This window comes from Nannobrachium achirus (genome assembly GCF_963921795.1).
Source record: "Nannobrachium achirus genome assembly, chromosome: 4".
NCBI classification, from domain to species: Eukaryota; Metazoa; Chordata; class Actinopteri; order Myctophiformes; family Myctophidae; genus Nannobrachium; species Nannobrachium achirus.
Window position 1 is genome coordinate 45,443,283 of NC_137813.1, and position 21,733 is coordinate 45,465,015.

The 21,733-nt window shown below is 41.2% G+C and overlaps 2 protein-coding genes across 3 annotated transcripts in view; both read right to left on the reverse strand.

Moving 5' to 3' along the window:
* camsap3 (calmodulin regulated spectrin-associated protein family, member 3) overlaps positions 1–12,307 on the reverse strand; it is a 43,406-nt gene extending 31,099 nt beyond the window's left edge. For both annotated transcript variants that reach the window (XM_080725087.1, XM_080725086.1), the window contains exon 1: positions 11,800–12,307. In XM_080725087.1, the coding sequence (XP_080581213.1) occupies positions 11,800–11,929 (130 nt within the window). In that variant the 5' untranslated portion in view covers positions 11,930–12,307. The remainder of the gene's footprint in view (positions 1–11,799) is intronic.
* A 1,752-nt stretch (positions 12,308–14,059) lies between these two features.
* Positions 14,060–21,226, reverse strand: xab2 (XPA binding protein 2). Its single transcript, XM_080724173.1, has 19 exons — positions 21,089–21,226; positions 20,646–20,794; positions 19,827–19,950; positions 19,520–19,717; positions 18,637–18,771; positions 18,380–18,544; positions 18,087–18,231; positions 17,827–17,978; positions 17,601–17,720; positions 17,333–17,464; positions 17,072–17,203; positions 16,675–16,788; positions 16,013–16,175; positions 15,617–15,807; positions 15,305–15,427; positions 14,973–15,144; positions 14,624–14,750; positions 14,280–14,398; positions 14,060–14,184 (listed from the first exon to the last, which is right to left on the reverse strand). Exons 1-19 carry the CDS (start codon positions 21,122–21,124, stop codon positions 14,105–14,107), a joined length of 2,577 nt encoding a protein of 858 aa, XP_080580299.1. The 5' UTR covers positions 21,125–21,226; the 3' UTR covers positions 14,060–14,104.
* Between the last annotated feature and the right edge of the window lie 507 nt (positions 21,227–21,733).

Here is a 21,733-nt window from a genome sequence, read left to right on the forward strand (position 1 = left end):
TGCGACGGCCTTGTATGATGAAGCAGGACTTTACTTTGCGAAAGAACGTACACATTTGAAACTTGGAGATACGAGGTTCCCGCCCGACAACGACGATGTGTAGCTTGTGTTGTTAAATAAAAGCGAGGTAGCGTGAACCATAGCTGGAGCCGGATACGAACATGGGAAAACCTGAATTCCAAGTCTGAATAGCCTGATGGACCTGTACTGTATATGAATGCTATGCACTGTGGTAGCTTAATTCGCAACAAGCCTAGGAGTAGGCAATTAATTAAGCTATTAGTTGGCTAAATAAACATTGGACTGTTTCTTTTTTTTTTGTCTGTAAACGAGACCAGAATAAATATTTTCCTTGAAAACACCTGACTGACACACCCACCCACCCTCTGGGGAACCAGTTTCACTGCATTCAGAGCCAGCATCAAAATCAAAAAGCCCAGTGATACTCAACCTTCTGAATTTCAACCCCCAGTTTGATAGTCATTAGATCACGGACACCCTTTTGATATGACTTTTAGACCACAGAACTTCTCTACACTGTAAAATCCTCAGTGTTTAGTGTACAAATGGAACCAAATTAACCGGATATATGGTTCAATTTGCTCAGTCTCAGAGTTACAGACTTGCAAGTAGAGGCCCTAAGTGTCCATTTGCGCTCCTGGTTGTCCCCAGACAACAAGGAGCCACCACTGCAGAAGCCTACATGAGTAAACACAACAAACACGCTGAACTCAACATTGTTCTTCTTTTGTGAAACGCCCTACAGTCAAACGTTGACGAGATGAAATACTATATAACCACTTCAACACAACCGTGTTTGTGTTTTGTTGCGTTACCGAGAGAGGGAACACTAAAGGATCAGCACCACAGGTGAGATGTGGCCATGCTGTTGCCTCATGAAATTCCTGTAACGTATCCATTGACATCGGACAATGCAACAAGACAAAAAGCATGACATGCTCAGCGTGTAGAGAGCACTGTGTCCACGGTTCCCTCTCGCTGCCTGATGCCTATACAGGTGCAGAACAACTGTGTGACTCATTTGTTGTGAACACTATTGTGTAATTTGTGTGCCTTTCAACTCCGATGGGCAGGCTAAGGGCATGCGGAAAAACCCTTCCAAATATTCACACTTTCAGTCAGTAGGGTTCAGGTAACACTAAAGTCCTATTTTGTTTGTTTTTAAACATTTTTTAAACAATTTATGATATTCCCAAATTAGCCAGGTTGAAAGTGGCTAACACAAAATAACACACACAAAAAACTGATGACTGTCACAGACCGATAATCATGACGTGTGAAAATAGAAAAAGAAAAGTAAAAGATAATGTAAAGCAGGATGCAAATGACACAGCTCAGAGATTAATGCGGTTGATAGGAGCACCATTTCCCTACAGGAAAGTGAAGCTATGAATGACTTTGGTGTGTCACCCGCACCGCAAAAACAAACCGGGTGAAAGTCCTGACCAGACCATTTTCTCATTAAATGGCTCAAGAAAACATAGTGCAAGAGCAACAACATAATGGTGAAGGCCTTTATGTTGCCCATCTACACATACGAAGAAAAGGGGTGGGGGGAATCACCTGTATGTTGATACCACCAGGATCGTATTTAGATAACAAACATTTGTTGCGTGCTGAAATTAGCTAAGTGAAGCAGCAGCCTGCTTGTTACTCTCATGGCTAAGAGGTTCAGAGTCTATCTCTTGGGCTTTGGTGAGAAGGCAAAGGTTAAACGTCACCTCTTGCAGACAATTCTGGAGAGTGGGCTGAACTTGTAGCCATATCATTAACCACTTGCAACCTGCCATCCCACCCAATTTTGTGCAAGTCATAATAGAAAAAAATAAAGAAAATCTACTACATCCACTACATCTAGAATCCTAATATTGTACTTTTACTCCACTACAATTATTTGAAAACTATAGTTACTAGTTACTTTGCAGATATAAGTTATAATATTATAAAACATACGTTAACCACTTTATGCCTATTTTATACCTAGGCTATTTGAAAATGGGAGTGTTTTTGCAGGTCTTTCAGTCCGAGTGTATCAAAAAAGCAACTCGGTTAAGGTGGAGACGACCTCCCGTTGGCCCAACCAGGTTAAAATTCACTAGGTTAGCATGCACCAATGTCGGCAGGTTAGCATTCATCAGCGTTAGTTTTACTGAGGTTAGGGTTAAGGTTAGGTTTAGGTGTATCTCCGTCCCCACGACTTTAGGCACCTCCGCGCAGCCAATCACAAGCTTCCGCTGCCTTAACCCAGTTGCCGTTTTGATACACTCGGACAGAAAGACCTGAAAAAAACACTCTCCCATTTGAAAATAGCCAATCTACAACCTCGATACGCGTTCTGAGCTAGCAGATCTGCTATGTTGTACTTTTACTTTTGGTACCTTAAGTTATTTACATGCCAATACTTTTGTACTTTTACTCAAGTACATTTTGAATTCTGGACTTGTAACTACTTGTAACAAAGTATTACTACATGAAATTTCTACATTGCAGAATGCATACTTTTAATTACGTAAAACATGTGAGTAGTTTTTCCACCACTGGGCTTAAGTGCTTAAAATGGTAAATGGTGTATAGCGCTTTACATTGTGCATTACATTCACCCTTTCACACACACATTCATACACCGATGGCGGAGGAAACCATCCAAGGAGCAACCCTCACTGGGAGCAACTAGGGGTTCAGTGTCTTGCCCAAGGACACTTCAACATGTTGACAGGAGGAGCCAGGATTAGTTTTTTTGGAAGAAACACAGACCACAACAACACAGAAATGTGTGAAGATGGGTTCTGTATGTAATACTACTACTACTACTACTACTATTACAACATACTACTGTCTGTATGTAATGCATTTAATGCAGATAACATTTGCCAACATTGCTTCAGTGAGCTCAGCTGTGTAAGCTTTTACAGTATCTAGCTCTGCTGACCTGCAGGCCTGATAGGCTCGATAGCTGCAGATAAAAAAGGGCTGTGTGTGTCCCTCTTACCTAATTGATTGATTGAGTTAGCGTGCTGGTCATGTCACAAACATTATACACACACGTGTCTGGCCGTCGTCACCAGACACAAAGAAACAAACACATCCAAACACCAAGGAAGGGTCAGCTGGGAAGCAACTGCAGAGTGTGAACCAATAGCTCCTCTGGGAGGATCGGGATTCGGGCCTGCAAGGCTGCAACTATTGATTATGTCCTTTTGTATGAAGCTTCTTCTTGACGACGCATGCTCATTTGATCATCCAAATCATAATCGACTGAATTGATTAGTCTGATTGACTACTAAAGCCCTACTTAAAGGACCACATCACCTCTGGGACAACCAGATCTTATTTTATTGTTGTTTGGGACACGATCAACACAATCCTGAGTAGAGATGGACCGATTGCAAAATTCTTGGCCGATACCGATCCCCCGGTTTTATGAAGGTCTGCCCTGCCAAAACCGATTTTTCCGATACCGATTTCTTTAGCTAAGAACTAGACCAGTAAGACTCCCTAATCGGGAGATAAGCGACCGTAGGTGGCTTATCTCCACAAATAGGGCAAAAATTTGTTTTTTCTAAATCTTCCTGATCCATGTTGATGACATGAGTGTAGACATGCTGTGTAGTGATATTTGTGATTTTGGGCAAAAACTGTAGGAGCAGTGTCCAAAAATGTGTTTAAAAATCAGCCTGAAGGTGGCGCTAGAATAGGGCCATGTGAGAAATGAGGGGTGGGGTCTCCGCGTTGCCTTGGCGGACGAATAGGTACCGGCCCCGGCTCTCCCGGACGCTCCTAGAGTGTGGAGTGTGTGTGCAAAATTTGGCATGGATGGGGGCAACGGTTGTGGAGATATGAGCAGGGCAAAAGTGTGACGGACTCACTCACTCACTGACAGACAGACAGCCGGTGGAGGTTTTGGTAGAAAAATAAGGTTGCTCCAATATCCTTTTTTTCCAGGCCAAGTAGGCCTACAAGACATACTTCAATTTGAGTACCAATAAGCTAGAAGAACACTAATGTCAAATCAATCACAATAGTACAATATCCAAAATCCAGTCTAAAATGGAGAGACAGCCGCTGACGCCCGCGTCCACATCAACGGCTCTTGCTGCTAATATGACCGTCTGGACTAGGCAGTAGGAAAGCAGGTGACGCATGCATTTTTTCCTTCTTTTTGGAGACGACATTGACAGAGGATTATGGAATATATCCTTACATTGCAAAGGTAATCAGCACGATCTGTATTCTGTAGGCTGCCACCAAGTAGACTGGCTGCTACTTGCTAATGTTTACTTTAGTCACAGGACCAGAGCATCATGCTGTGCAGTGCCATAGACACAATCGGCAAATAAAACCGGTATTTATGTCAGTGACCTGCCGGTCACCGATGCGGCCGGTTTGATATCATACCTGCCGATTTTTGATATTGGCCAATTCCGATGTCCATCCCTAATCCTGAGTTCTTTTTTGTGTTCAATCTGTGTTTTTTAAGATATTTTAGTATTTCAGCATGCTACAAAGTATAATATGATGCATTTTGCATCATTCGCTGCATCATATGATGCAATATCATGCTACAAAGCATCATATGATGCTTTGTAGCATGCTGAAATAATAAATATATCTAAAAACACAGATTGAACACAAAAACGCAAAAATAGCCAACAACAATATGCCGCGTCAAAGCGTATTGTGAGCTTTTTAGATCTGCTACGGTATTTCCCCCACCCCCAAATAAATAGTTTTCATTGATTAACTGATTCACCCCTAATCAGAAAGGTTAAAACCCCTGTCCCTCCTTCTTCCTCCACTTTAGACCCAAGTGGTCTGACCGTGCAGCATTGGATTTTGAGCCGGTTGGTTGCCATGGTGACTGAGTGAACATTAAGAAGCTCTTTGCATTAATTAAGTGTGACAGCAAAAAAACACTGCCCGATGACGATGCGAGCTGCCTGGCTGTGTGATAGAACCCCTTCAGGAACCCTGGTGCTGGAGATTCAATAATTCATAAGAGCTCAGATGTTGTGCAGAAGTGTGCAAACTAAGCATCCAGACCGAGGAAGCCGGGGCTCAAATGTCATCCTTAGACAATTTCCCTTTCATTAATGCCTGGTTATTCTACTTTAACCCATTAAGACCTGAAAAATACCTAATAAAAAGTATTCTCACGGTTTTCTGTGGTGCCCAAACTTTTTAATGTCAAGGACACGTGGAATTATAATTTTTCAAAAATAACAGAGCTTTGTATATCTATTTTTTTACAGCATAAAACAGCATAAAACAATGGTTAAAAGTGGTTAAAATCCAGAGTGACACAGAAGTGCTGTTTGTCCTCATTTTACAGATGGTATACTTGAAAAAAAAATCACCTTTGTTTTTATGCCTATTACTGGCTGAAGCTTATGTGAATGTCCTGGAAAACACAGAATTACAAAACGCTTCATCACGTGGTGAAAGGTATCAAACAGAGACGATTATACGCTCTGGTTTTAGTAACAAAGCCAGGTCTTGTTATAATGCTCCAAAATGGCAGCGGTGAGAGGAGGAGGCGTGTCATTCTCTAGCCTACATGTGACCTCAAGTCCTTAATCCCAGCACCTTGATGAAAAAATAGCCATATTGAGAGTCCAAAGCAAAAGACTACAGTACAGCCACAAGCCTGGCAGAGAACACCAACTTTCTGTGTAGGATGATATACAGCAGATCAGAACCTAGGTTTCCGGGGTCCGCCATGGTGGGCTTCCAAAGTTCACAGGCAGGGAATGAGGCCTTGTCTGTTTGGACAAGTTGCGCAAAATCACAACATTATATAATAAATAAATAAATAAATAAAGAATAGTGAACATCGGAAATCTACAAATGGATTATGAGCTCATACTGTAGATAGGGCTTAAGTGGTTAACAATAAACAATATTCTGTGTGTGTGTGTGTGTGTGTGTGTGTGTGTGTGTGTGTGTGTGTGTGTGTGTGTGTGTGTGTGTGTGTCCGTGCACGTGTGTGTGCATGCTTGCGTGATGTGTCACAGCTTGTGTCAGACGTGGCTCCAAGGAAAAAGGGTTGGGAACCACTACTAATTAGTGTAGGCAATATATGTTATGTATAACTGTAATATATTTTCTATGCTCAGCAGTTATTTAAATATCATCTAGTGTGACATGGGATATCTTTTGCCGCATAGTTATTAGCCCTCATAGAATATTATCTTGAGTAAACAAGTATGTATGTTAGTCAAACTAATTTAATTGTAATTGCTATCCCTTTGGCCTAATGTGGAACAGTATGGTTGAAACTGAGTAACAAACATAGCCTACCTAGAATCTACATCAACTGAAATCAATGGTTAGATGACCTTTTAATCTACTAGTAGCCTGCAATCTGTATGAGACAGAGAGATAATTACTTTGTTGTATGACAGTCACTCAGTGAAAATAACAGTTAAAGGAGCTATAGACTTGGGGGGAAAAAAATAATGTTTCGAAAATATTTTATAAAAAAATAAGCTTCATATATGTGTTTCTATTAAAAAATGACCACAAAAAGCGTAAAATAATGATAAAATAATCATTTTGGCCATTGTCAGACCGACACTTTGTTTACATTCTAGTCTATAGACTAGGACTAGCCCTTACCCGTTCAAAGATATGAGCTCCAAAATGATGTGCAGTGTGTGGGTTATGGGATGTGCACTGTGCACACAGTATATGAGGGATGGAAAGTAACTTTAACTGGTGCTTGCATGATGTACTGTAGGAGCATCAATGTAAGAAACCTGTTTCGTTTTATGGCTACAGAGATACTGTCCCCCCCCCAGCCCGCCCGCCCGCCCGCCCGCCCGCCCGCCCGCCCGCCCGCCCGCCCGCACGCACGCACGCACGCACGCACGCACGCACGCACGCACGCACGCATGCACGCACGCACGCAAAAAATGCTAATATACAGCATATGATTTGTGAAAGTGACAAACGGGCTTCACAGTTATGTCAGGTGTGTTCATATGCTTATGGTGATGCGATTTCAGATCAATTGCTCCAGCCACTGAGGAGAAACGCTGTGACACTCAGACACTCAGACATTCGCAAAATTATAGTATAGATGTAAACAAAGTGTCGGCCCTACAATGAAAAAGTTGACTATAGCTCCTTTAACTTTTCAGCATTTACAAAAAAGTTGTCTCAAAGCATTTAGGTTGTTATACACCAAGGGGCGTGATGAATAAACAATCAGAAACTATTCAGTTTATCCCTCATTCATACAGGTTGATGATGCCGTTGATTTTCTGGGAAAATATTACCTCGATCGGATGTACTCATCACACAAACAGTAGGATGGGATTTAGCTTTTTGTATATTGTAATATCATGATATAGAAAAAGTGACTTTTCCTGATTTTAATTAATGTTTTACGCTAATAGTTTTCTACGATAAGATTGTATTACTATTTCTACTATTGCTGTTCTATTATTTGCTTTTAACCCATTATTATATAGTCATGCTTATTTTATCAAAACATGGAATTGTGTAAATACTTTTGGGAAAAGACCAATAGACATACCCTCAATAATAGTGACATAGTGATATTATCGCCACAATATCGATATTGAGGTATTAGGCCAGAAATATTGTGATGTTTGATTTTATCCATATCTCCCAGTCCCAGTTCAAGGTGGAAGTATCCTACGTTGCAGCACTTTCCCCAAGTCAACCTTGGCAATAAATGTTGTATATTAAGTGATTGCCTTTATCTGAGATGTGCCTCAGGTCTGCTGTGTCTGCAGGCTGTACTAAAAGCCTCTGTCTAAAAGCCTTGTCCTATTCAAACAAGTATGCTAATTGCTAATTTGTTAAACTGAGTTGAACGTGAGCTTGAATTTGACACACCTACACTGGTTTCCAGTGAGAGATAACTTGGAACAATTTAATGTGCACGGTTAAACATCTGAACGATTCCCAACGTTCCCAAATGATCCCAAGATGGGAAGTAATCAAGTTAAGCCTATTAATTAACTGGAAATAGGTTGTCCTTTTACAAATACAAACCAACCATATTATGTAGCCAATAAAAAGGTTGTGCAAGACTGAGATAGATGGCATGGCTTCATATTATGGGGATAACAGCAATCTAGTCACTACAGTCTTCCAATAGAAGACGATATAAGACAGAGACTTCAAGATCCAACAAGTCAGTGGGATGTCCCCTCTTTATCAGTTAATAATTTGTCATCAGTAATATATGTATTACTGATTAATTGAGTTAAATGGACCACAATGGAAACAAGCCTCTGGGGCTTTTTGTGTTATCCTTTTAGCATAACCTTTGACTGTACTACCTGTTCATAATCATGTTAATAAAGTATTACATAAATCAATGTTAATAAATTTGATATTGGTCAGTTTGGTCTAAGTCAACCAATAATTTGCTAGTTGTTTCGTTTTTTGCACATGCACATCTCTTGTGAACTCTAAACCCCTTTAGGCTTTTATACTTTCAATAGCCAAAATCCACTGTGAAATCAACAACAGAACGTTCAGTTCTCAACCTCACTAAGCTGAAAAAGGCTGGCCTCTACGTGATTGTAGGAATTCAGCCAACACAATTTTAGATTTGCTGACTATATCAACAAATCGATTAGTCGACAAATTCTTAACACTATTATTAGACTAAGAATTTCTTCAGTTGAGGACAGCCCTACAAGCCAGCATCCTTCTCAGGTCCTGGTCATAATGTTGACTCCCTGCTACACTGATGGGGAGAGGATGAGTAATTATTCCTACAGGCTTTCTCACACTGATCCAAGGAGCTTTGTAGCCAGGTGGAGCTAATGCAACAGGTTTCGGCTGTGCAAAACAAACATACGTTTTTATAACTCTCGCCCGTAGACATGGAACTTCCATTTCACTTCCAGAAGGGACCGGAAAAGTTACATGACCGGAGAATGGGGGGGTAAACTGAGCACCACAAACTCATAATTGTTGGTTGCTCACTCAGATACTTTAGAAACAAGCACAAAGGAACCGGCCAGAGTGCCCCTAAAGGGGAATCCTAGAACAGAATCCACATGTATGCTTCATCCGTTTCTCCCAAAGGCTGAAATGACAGAATGAAGATGCTGTGGGGACATTTTGAAGGAAAGGTAAGCTGGGGACTTATAAAAGTAGCATTTTACGAGTCCACTCTTGAAGTAACTGTCAACAGAACAGAGGAATGCTCAGTTTCTTCATGTCTGACAGTACACTGGTACTGTGGTCATGCTGAACAGTTAGGGAAGTATAAAGAATACTTATTTCTATGTTTATATCTTTCTGGAACAGACAGAAATACAGAAACCTAACCTACTAAATAACTGTCTGGTTGCAGTTATAGGCTACAGTCCACTATATTCCCCCAAACAAATCTGACCTAAATCTGGAACACATGAAACACGTTTTACTGATACAGTGATTCAGAGATTAACCTTGTTGGCTACTGTGTCATGATGAGGATTAATGACACTGGTGGCCTGAGGAGCAGGCAATCTGGTCTGACTCCTGATGTGCTGTGTTTGTCCTATACAGTTTCTGGGAAGGGAATAGATGATGTCATTTTGCCTTAACAGGAATACATATCAGCTGAGACATCCTCAGCGCAGCAGCAGGACCATTAAGCTGACAATCAGGAGGGACAGTCTGCAACACTAACACAAAAACCTGCTGCCATTCTCAGCCCTCTGAGTCCTTTGGAACAGCCATGGAGGGTGACATTGACTAGTGGGCGTGGTTGAGGTGCTAAACAGAGTACACACAGACGGAGAGGGAGTAGACAAACAGCAGCCTAGCCTAGAGTCCTGGACCCATGGCCTGAGATTGCATAACACATTTGTTTAAAGTACAATCCAGTTCACCTCGCCCAATTCTGAACTTAAGCCGAGCGTAGAATGTGATTAAACGCTCCAAGAGCCCCAGAGGCTGGGTAATCGAGGACTTTTACTTGTACACCTGACCTCATGAATGTTCTTAACCTGTTCTCTATCTATCACAGACAGTGTTTCTCAAACCTTTTAGTTTTAAAGGACCCCCAGTTTCGGCCGTAAACCCCCATTTGACGTGTTTCAATTCTGGGACCCCAATCTACACTGTAAAATGCTGTGTTCATTTAACTGAATTGAATACACAGGACCACAATGGAAACACGCCCCAAGGGCTTTTTGTGTTATCCTTTTAGCACAATTGTATAATCGTAACACTGTACTAACTGTACAAACTGTTGATAAAGTACTCAATCAATCAAAAGCCCTGACCGTGTATAAATGTAACTCCAACCACAAAGTAGTTCCATTCATACACTCAGAGTTACATTTAGTTCCTATTCCTAACCATCAATCAAATAGCAAGGACCCCTGGGGATCCCGGACCCCACTTTGTGAATCAGTGCATTATGAGGCCTTTTTGACTGTTTATAGGATATACACCAACGTATGCTAAATGATAATGAGGGAACAGACTTTAATGTCCCTTCACATTTGTAGCTGGATATATATATAATATTGCAAGATACCATTGAAACCCCAGGCAAAACCTGCGTCTCATGATAGCTTATGGTCTTAATCTAAAGGAGGATCTTCTCATGTGGGTGTGTTTGCGCATCATGACATGCCCCTGTGGTTGGCTCGTGAGTGAGCTTTGTTGGCTGCATGGTGTCTGTAAAGTCCAATAATGCACACCGTCAAATTATATCCTATACAACATGTTTACGCAGCAAGTTACACAGGAACACAAAGGCAAGGTATTTGGGCTTTTTCTGCAGCCTGGGGGAGGTGTATGTTTACATTCTTTTAGTAGTAGTAGCTGTCCACGCTAGGGGTCAAAAGGCCTTTTAAAGCATTGGTTCTCAAAGTGGGGTCCGGGGACCCCCAGGGGTCCTTGAGGGAGTTCCAGGGGGTCCCCAGCTAAATGATAGTTAGGAACCAAATGGACCCCTTATGGGTCTGTATCTCGTTAGGGTCCATTTGTACACTCTTTGAGTTAAATTAACATTGATTTTACAATATAGACTGGGGTCTCAGAGATAGAAATGCCATTAAATGGGGGTCCGTCCGTAGCCTTACTATGCATGTCAAACTGGGGGTCCTTGAAATTAAAATGGTTGAGAATCACTGCTAGAGCCCTAAGAATGTTCTCTTATGGTGGTCCCTGGCATATCTTTTCAAATGGGGGTCCGCGGGCTAATATATTTCAATTTGGGGGTCCTTGACATGAAAAAGTTTGAGAACCACTGCTTTAAAGAATATCTCCACAACAGCTGGTTAAAACTACACTTAGAATAAACAATTATTGTTTTGACGTTCATAGTTACAGCAGCCCTTTAATGGATAAGCCTGGGCGAACAGATGGGGCCCATGTTCTGATTCTGACACAATTATGTCAAACTGGGATCATCTGAGTGAGAATGAGACGTATAATAGGAGACTAGTTAGGAGTGCATGGTTCACCTTTCATGTGCTGCTCTTTGTGTGCCCAAAACCGCTGAGCACACACACACACACACACACACACACACACACACACACACACACACACACACACACACACACACACACACACACACACACACACACACACACACACACACACACACACACACACACACACACACACACACACACACACACACACAGTTCATGCATGCGCTTTTCATTAGGATACTGCAGAAATGCTGGACTGTGCGGACAAACAATAGTGGTTTCAAACAGACTCAATAGGTTGTTAAGCATCGGGCCCATAGAGCCTATATAAATATAGCCTAATAAACTGACCTACCTGCATTGCCGTAAGATTTTGCCAATAGCCATCCGACACTTGCGCATATCTTTGCCTTAGTGCAGTCATACAAATCCAACGGCTTTATGTCCGGTACTACAAAAGTCTTCCTTGCACTGGAGTCCACCATAGCGAGTCTGTGGAATTGTACAAAAATATATACAAAAATAGGAGCAATTCAAGCGACAAGGCTACTATAGGCAGCCTATAATTCAAGCGACCATCCTTTTAGTAAACGTTAGTCTTCTATTCCATAGCAGCAGGGCTGGAATACGGATGTGGGTAAGCGTTTTGTCAGGAAAAATATCCACCCGGCCGAACAGGGAGCTTGCTTCCAGTTCCACTCCAGATATCCTTTAGCTCTCGGCTTCGGAGACAACACCACGGTTTAAACGCTATACCGTAGAACCCAAACCACCGGATTATCTCATAAAGCCGTAATATTCCACCCGTTTTGCCCTCTTCATCCGCATTGCTGCTGCTACGGCTCTGTGTAGACCGGAGAGAGCAGAGAGAACCCCGCCGATGACTGATTCCCAGGTGCTCCACACGGACATCACTCATCCGGCGAACTGTCCAATGGGAATGGAGCGTGAGCAGCGAGGGCGGGACTTGCGCCGTGTGAATGCAAACAGCAGGTATAGGTATGTTACACTGGAACAGGTGCATCTGCTGGCTGGCAGTGCAGGTGGACTGCTGTTGTTAACAGGGGATGTCTCACACAGTGACACAGAATAGGCCTACACATAAATTATTATTGTTAAATTAACTCTGGGAGTGTACAAATGGACCCTTCCATTTGTACTCTTCACACTAGTCTGGGTTACAAATGGATTAAAGGAGTAGTTCACCCCAAAAAAAGTACTTATTTTCTATCAGTTACACACACCATGAAAGCTTTGAATTCATGGAGATCTTTGTTTTTGTGGCATTCCTAAGCATTAACAATATCTCATCAACAGTCATCATGTCCTTTCCAGGAGCACTCCAAGTGTTTCTTCAATTTCTGCTGGTTTTAATCTATTTATTTATTCTTCTGGATGAAATGTGTGTGCACCATTAATTTAATAAGATAATAAGTAATAACCACATTATAACAAACAGTATTAGTATAAACACTTCAATTAAAACAATCACACACCACAGCCAACATAAGCTGTATATAATTAACTTGTAAGATAGTTTCTAGTATAAAACCAGCATATGGCTCTATGGAGGTAGCATAGTATTGTAATTCTGTCTCAACAGCAGCCTGGCAAAGCTACAAATAGCCTATTTAGTAGTTAGTTTCTAACAAAAAATACAAACTGACAATAATTGAAACAAGTCCCAACTTATAAAATACACAACCTAAAGCTAAATGGCTCAGTGCTCAATTAGAAATGCCATTACACGAAGTGGGGGGTTGTTTTGCTTCCTGCAGTACTATCCGTAATGAAAACATTCTGGAAGTACCTCCCATCACATGATGTCACCAACAGCTCCAAGTCCAAGAGCTCTAGTAGCGCCCCTCAGCCGTAAACTTGTAAGAGGATTACCATGGAACTATTTTAATCTAATTATGGAAGAACACAATTTCCCTCATCCTTGTTTTACAGTCCTTAAAAATCTTTAAGTTTAGATCTGTTGTTCATTTTGGTAACTGTTTGCCAGTAAGTTACTACAACTGGAATACAGTCTCAAATTATAGTTAGTTATGTCTGAATGCAAGGTGTGGTCTTTAAATAAAACAAACAGAAGTTTTGTAAGAGTACAAAACACACGTTCAGGCCAGTCTTGATTTGTACTTCCCTCAGCTCCAGTTTCTTTCTGGCTGGCTCCCTTATTACTTCCCAATATCTCTAGAGAACAGCTTTCTTCCTTTGGCTCTGTAGTTTCACAGCATCCATGACATGTGTCTCTATTAATTCATTATATGAGAAATAGAACACACTTCAAGAGACTTAAGTAACTGCATCTAAAAAGTAATCCTTAACTGGTCAGTGGTTTTAGAACTGTGCGGTCTACTTAAAAATTGAGAAACGTTGACACCTTGTGGCCAAAGTCAATACAGACATAAATGTTTCCATGTCTACAATACAAAAAGTAAAAAGAGTAATGCTTACCACAGTACCAAGAAAGTCTAACTCTTTTACTAATGTCGTGGTTATTTATTGTGTACAAATACAGCATCACCTACAGAAATAGTGGAAAATATAGTAATTTACACGGGTTTGAAAACAAATAGAGTCCTTTGACTAAGACAGTAAAACATTTCAGTTGAGTGTACGTGTGGTTATACCAACAAGTTACAGAATTTCCACATTTAGTCTTGTTCTTTAACACCTTCTTCTTTAAGGCCTCCGAATACAGCTGTTGGGACACTCTTCTGTTCAAGGTGCACCTCTGTGGATGGAAGAACAAAAGACAATGAGCACATTTTCACTTAAGAACATTTCTTTTATTCATTTCTTTAATCCGTCATTGTGTTCACCACTCACCCTCTGGCCCTTGTCCATCATCATCTTCGTCCTCATCGTCGTCGTCATCATCAATGTCAATCTCATCAGGATTGGCTTGTTTGGCAAGCTCAGCTAGCTCACTGTGAGAAGTGTCACTCCTGCACGAGTCAACATACAGAGATAACACAGGTTAAGCCACATTTTTTAAAGGGGTATTGCTTGTTCAGATTAATTTTCTATTGCAAATAAAGTTTATTTTATGCGATGACAAAAAACAACAACAATGAAGCTCAACAACAAAATAATAAAAAGACAGGAACACCAGCAAATCTGTAGCTGTACTTTGAGCAATGATATGGGTGGAGGGAGCATCAACTACAAACCTGACAAAGAGAATCTTTTCTTTCGGCTTGGGCTTGTCTTTTTCAGCTTCAGCAGCAAGTCGTTGTGCCTGCTGTTCAAGCATCTTCATGTCATCGACCCCCATCTGGCCTGGCATGAGGTCTGAAACTGCACACAAACAAGATACTTTAAGCAAAGACAAACCAAAAATGTGCACACGTGTGCTACATAATCAACATACATTAAAGCTTGGTGTTTGGGACCCAAGCTTAGAGTGGCCTTCTGATAGACATATCAGTCCCAATAAGGCCAGGTTGTAATAACATTTATGCATGTCCATACTGAAAGACACTATTCATGATGCTACTGAGCTGGCAGCCTTTGTCTTACCAGTGCCTGTGGAGCTGGTAGTGGCCTTCATCATCTGGGCTGACATAAAGTTGACCTGTGTGTTGTATGTTGCCTGGACACTACGCTTGATCCTCAGCATCTCTCTGATGGTGTCCTCATTTCCATGGCGGATCTCAAATTCCTTCCAGTTCTGCCAGAAAGTGGCGGTGGTCTGAAAGAAAAGACAGCCCAATCATGAATATATTGGACAAATGTAGGCATATACAGTATATAGTATTTAATGTAAAGTGAGAATTAATTATGACTAAGTGTGACCTTGTCATTACCAATATGGGTTCATGCCTATATTCCTGTCATCATGGATAACTCACCCTAGGATCACAGATCTGGGAGCAGTAGGAGTAGATTGCTCTGCCCCGGTCAATCTCACCCAGCTTACTCTCCATGTCAGCAAAACGCTGGCACATGTCCCTGGCATGCTCATCTGGAAGGACCTGGAAGAACAGAACTGTTAGAACCTGATACCACTTATAAAAGACAATTAGACTTACATGCGAATATTGTGATGATGGTTCACAATGTGGTTAAGGTGGTTGACTACTTCTGAACCAGGTTATGAATGCAAATATCAGAATCAGCGTTACGCACACAAGAGTCCGCAGAACTAAACTGTGGCTGCGTACCTCAATGGCCTTCTGATAAATGGCTCTGGTGTAAGTAACTCCATAGATTTCTGCAGCTCTCTTGATGTAAATGTTAAACATATGATGTTGTTCACCAGGCTCCACTGCCTGTGTTGCCCTTTCATAGACTGCCATGGCATGTCGAGCCAAGCCATACTCCTCTTCCAGTTTGGCGTACAACAGGTAAATGGCTAGAAAGCAAAAACAATGACACAACAAGGCTTTAGTACATTTAATTATAAATTATAGGAATCCAGTATCCTAATTTAAAAAAAACAACATGTAGCATAAGACAAAGTATTTCAGCCTCAGCTATGGAATATATTACATAAATATACAGGCTGAACATAACCAACTTGGCTGGTACCGCCAAGACATTTCAACAAAGCAACTTACTCTTGGCAAACTTGGCAGGGCAGCCATCCAAAGCTTGCTCAAACAGATCTCGAGCTCTCTCCAACTTCTTGCCTCCGTAGCGGTCAATGAACTTGGTGAGGTATGTGTTCCAGATGTCATAAACATTGGGCCACTTGAAGAGAGCGATGCCACGCTCATATGCCTAAAGAGAGTTGAAATGAATAAACAGGGGCAATGCAGTTGGTTAGTTGGTGGTGTTTTGACAGGAATCGACACGGCACAATGAGATACAAGATTGACTTGTGTATAGGGCTGTCACAATTATTACATAATCGTCTAATTGTGATTATTTGACATTATCGCAATTATTTTGTCATAATCGTCATAATCGTGAATGTTGAAAAATGTCCGAAATAGTGGAAATAGCCGATCTACAAGCTCACAACGCGTCTCAAAGTTATTTTTTAAATTAAGTAGTAAGTTGTCAAATATGTCAGTAATTTCTTTGTATATTTAGGTTATGTGTCATATCTACCATGTACAACTTCAAAACCTAAAAGCCAAACAGAAATATAATTGTCAACGACAAAAACACAATTAAATCGTTAATCGCCAATTATTTGAGTGACAATTAATCGTCATGTAAAATGTCATATCGTGACAGCCCTACTTATGTAGTAGTGAAATATGGGTAAAATTACTTTGAAACTCTCCTCAAAGTAAGTGTGTTCTTCCAGGAACATGGCATAATTGATGATGATCTGTGGTGTGGCAATGCGGAGGTCAATAATACGGTCATAGACTGCCTTCGTAGACTGAGGAGGAAAGGGAAAATAAAAAGCAGGCATTAGACAAAATCTGTGTACAGCAAAGGATCAGCTGATATGGATGAAAATCGTTATCAAATTAACATTTGTATTTATTAATTTTATTTGGAAACCGTCACCTGAACGTCAAAGTTGGATACAGTGATCAACCGTGACATCCCGGGCTAAAAAGCGTAACTATGTAAGTAGTGGGGAGTGGTAATAAACTGAGGCAGTTCCCACAAAACGTCCTTCGTTTTTTAGAATTAAAACAAACAGCTCTTTAACATACCTGGAAAGTTCCGAGACTCTCCTCCAGATCAGCCAGCATGGACCAAACCTTGAGGGATTTGTAGACTCTGTTCTGAACTGGCTCGGACACGTCAAAGTACTCTGCCTTCTTGGATGGGATAGCTGTAGCTTTCTGGATTAAAACATTTTTAAATGGTTTACATCTTACTGCCATCACAGACAGGTAAAGAACAACTTGGTGCTTATCATCAATATTACAAATAAAATAAAATAATGAGGCTCTAGTGTGCAGTTGTCTCACTCTCAGTATGCGGAGTGCCTGGTCATAGTTCTCATGGCGTAGCTCCATCTCTCCATATTCACACCAGACCCCCGCCAGGTCATCCACACCCTTGTAGTTGACCTTGGTGGCCTTTTCAAAGATGGTCCGAGCCTGAGTGGCAAAGGAAGAAAAGGACAAAAACCAACAAGAAGAAAAATAAATTACAAACAGATTCGAGAAGAAAATCTAACTTTTGTCCTCATACAGTAGTTAGTAGTGTCACAGCGGGATGACACCTTTGACTTACATCATCCAGTTGTTCATTTTCCTCGTAGAATTTAGCAAATGAAACCCAGAGGGAATGAGGTTTCCCGGTGGCTTTTATTGGATCGATAGTCTGCACCGCCTCCGTATACGTATTGATGATCTGCAAGTAACATTTTGGCCAAAGAATTAGTATTGCACAAGCAGACGCATATTAGAAAGTCTTGTCAGGTTGAAACAGACTACTTGATGATCGACATGAAACTCACTTGTCTTGCATTGCCCTCATACAGCTTCACCCTCTTATGCCACTCATGAACATTATGAGGATTCTGCCGCAGTAGGACGCTGTTCAACAGCAGTGGCCGCCGGGTTATCAACTGCTCAAAACGAGCCAACCTGAGTTCCAGGTCTATGTCCTCTGGAAACAAAAGAGGAAGCAAAGGTTAAAAAACGACCAGCACCAGGGTAAAAAGAACTGTATGCAAATAACTTTGCTTCTCATTTTGTAAACGCATTCCCCATATACCATCGTCATCCTGCCCAACTTCAGATGTGGTCTCCATTTTGGCAGCGATCATGCTTTCCTCAAACTGGGCATAGCTATCAAACACTTGGGTGAAGTCCCTTACTGTCACCACAGTCAGAATGGCCTCTTCATACACATCACGGGCCTGAAAAGAGAGAATACATTATTTAAATAATTCAAATGAAATTTAGGGATGCATAATTAAAAGCCTGATGGAGTACATCATTTCACTTTAATTAAACCTAACTGCATCATGTGCTTATGGACTGAATACTAATTCAAAGCACACCCACCTTCTCAAAGTGCCCACTGCGGATGTAATAATCAGCCAGAGAGCACCAAAGTTTGCCAAGTTGGTCTGTGAAGCGTGTGAGGCCTCCTCGGATGATCGCCCCTACATTCAGCGAGGTGACTTTATCAGGGTTCTGGGAGATCAGGTCGCATAACTCGTGCCACAACTATCACAAGAGATTTATGAACAAAGAGCAATACCGTTAATAATGGGCTGTTCCGCTTTCGTGCATAACTTGTCATGGGATTGGAATATTACCTGGTAGTTGGACTTTCCCTCTTTAGACACAAAGCTTTCATCATTGACAACTGCTCCTAGTCGCACAGCAGCTTCATCCAAGCGTCCAATAGAATGTAGGTAGTCTATGTACTCCTCTGCATTCTCCGGACACAACTATGGAAGGCATGGAACAATGTCTCAACATAATGACTTAAAGTAATACACAACTGTCTCAAAGCATTTTCAACTTGCATTACCACAGTTGAATGCATTACATGTCTCACTCACAACAACAACTTTAGTGTTCAACAGGATACAAGGATAGGCTGTATTTTGCTATGGTTAGGCCAAAACATATCATGATGACAATGCCTGGGGGCTTCTATTCAGCTTCCACAATAACCACACAACATGATACACATAACACTCTCATAAGCATACACACCTACACAACTGGGTTTTCTCAAATCTACCTCTCGTCCCTTGTATAGCACCTTTCATGACATGAAATCAAAGCACTTTGAGCTGCATTTCATGTCATGATAGGTGCTATACAAATAAAGTGTATTATTACCAGTAAGACTCCTTAATCAGGAGATAAGCGACCAGGTTGCATGTATACACAAATTGGCCTTAGCAACCTCATGTTGGCGGCGCCTCATGGTGGGGCATGTGAGATATTGGGGTGCTTGGTGCTTCAACTAGTTAGTGTGCGGATTTCACACGCCTTTCCTCTCCCTCTACCCGAGGTTTCCCACACTGACTATCTGAATGAAGAATAAAATGCCAAAAATAAATCTTTAAAACAACGACATCGAATACATTTTCATTAGATGCAATTGAGTGAACTCTGTGTATGACTGTCATTATCGTGTGTCCAACTAAACATAACAGACACATCTGGGGCTGAGCATTCCTTTACCTTGAGGTATCTGCGATAGACACGGATAGCCGTCTCCGGCAGAGGCAAATTCCTGGCAAAGCGGAGGTACAGGGGCCAGATGCGGAAATGCTGGGTGACCGGAAGTGCTCTGAGAGCACGGTCAAACGTTCGCCGGCTCCGGGTGATTTTGCACTGAGACACCAGGAACTGGCAGTAATCAAGCCATATTCTCGGCATCTAATATTGGGGGAAGACAGACTTGTTAGATGCACGGACCAGATATAATGTATTTTGTCTACTGCACCATTAAGTTCTTCTAAACTGGAGTTGAGGAGCATCACCTCACCTTATGCATGAACACCAGGGCTCTTTCATGGCAGTTGTTGATCTCCTCGTATGCAGGCTCTGTGATGCATTTCCCTTTCACTTGTTTCCGTCTTTCTCTCAAGTAGTTGTACCAAAGCTTGTAACTGTATAAATAAAAGAAAAAGAAAGGGAAAGAGTGAGCAAATCATTGTTGCTCAATTGCTAATAACATGTTCACAACTATTCAACCACCTTATAACATAATGCTGCCCTCTTGCATTGTACATGAACAGTTATGTTGGCGACAGCTATTAATTGTGTTTGTCAAATGTCTGTGACCTTTTTACAAGTGTCTGCAAATACCTGCAATATGAACTATAAGTGACAACCCTTTCTTTTTAAAATCCAAGTACAGACATGACATTTTGACAAAGTAGACACTGATGTTTGTGGCCAGAGTGTATCCATAACCCAGTGGTGTAAAGTAACTAAGATGTACTGTACTTAGTTACTTACTTAGTGCAAATTTGACTGGGATTTTGACTTTCTTCAGTATTTAGAATGTTTAATACTTTTACTTCTACTACTATTTTATGAAAACTTTAATTACTTTGTAGATTGTTATTATGATTACAAAACCTAGACTAACCACTTCAGCCCTACTCACACAACGAGGCTATATGTTGATGCCAATACTTTTCTGCTTTTACTCAAGTATACATTTTGAATATGGGACTTCCACCAGTAAGTAATAGTATTTCTACTTATACTTAAGTGCAACCTATGGCTATGAATTAGTTATGAATACTTCCATTCCATCAGTGCCATGATAACCAGCGGTCACATGATGTGTACCTACCTTCCAGGCAGCTCCTTGAGGGCCCGCTCGTAGATCATGTTCAGGGTGGCTTTAGTTCCATTCTGTTTGAACTCTATGTATCTCATCCAACACTTGACAGAGTATGGGTTCCTGATGATCTCCTCTTCATATGGAAGATCATCTTCCTCCTGTGTGGGGAGGAGGGCACAAACACATCGCCATGTTAATGGCGCACAAGCAAAACAACACATAATAACTGTCTGTTAGTTTAGCTCAAGATCTGTACGATATTTGGCACTAATGTGATTACTTGTCTAAGAGTGTGTGACTGTGAGCCAAAATAAAAACCCAACTTTAATGAACGATACGAGTTAGCCATGCTAGCTCGCTAAACGTTACCTTAACGTTAAAGACGCTGTAACTAACCGTAACTACATTGTAACAGGTACGTAGCAAACCAAGTTTTACATGAAACAACTTACAAACATGACGCTCGCTTTTCCATTGACTGTAATCATGTTTTCCCCCTACGACACGACACAATAAACACACTAAATGACTGTAAAGTTGGCAAGCCAACTGCTAGCATGCTATGGCTAATTTCCTCAGCGTGTGTTGTCTTTTTCTTCTTCCACTGTGGATTTCACCGGCAGCTTACATCTAGCTTGCATTAGTGTTGCATTACCGCCACCTACTGGAGTTTAACTCCTTACAGATTGCCCTAAACTGCCTAAAGCCTCCAGGGTGAAGAGCTATTCACTTCACCGAGGAGTAGTTTTCTAGCTATCACCTAAAAATACATAACAAAGCCTAGGTAATAGCTAGGAAACTACAACGCAGTGAAGTGAATAGCTCTTCACCCTGGACTCTGTTTAGAGCCTTTACTTGTCACATTCTTCCCAAAAAAAGAAAGAAGCAAATGCAGATGCTCTAATGGAAAAGAATAGGAAAGAAATACACATGCACATGTGTTGGAGAGTTGCAGGCTGTTGAACAGGTACTGTGCAATCACTGCAATGTCACATACTGTCTGGTATATTTATTTGGTTTGCTGGTTTGTGGACCACGGATCTCCACAAGAGTATAACTTGCACAAACTACACCAATTTCAAATGAATAATATGAAT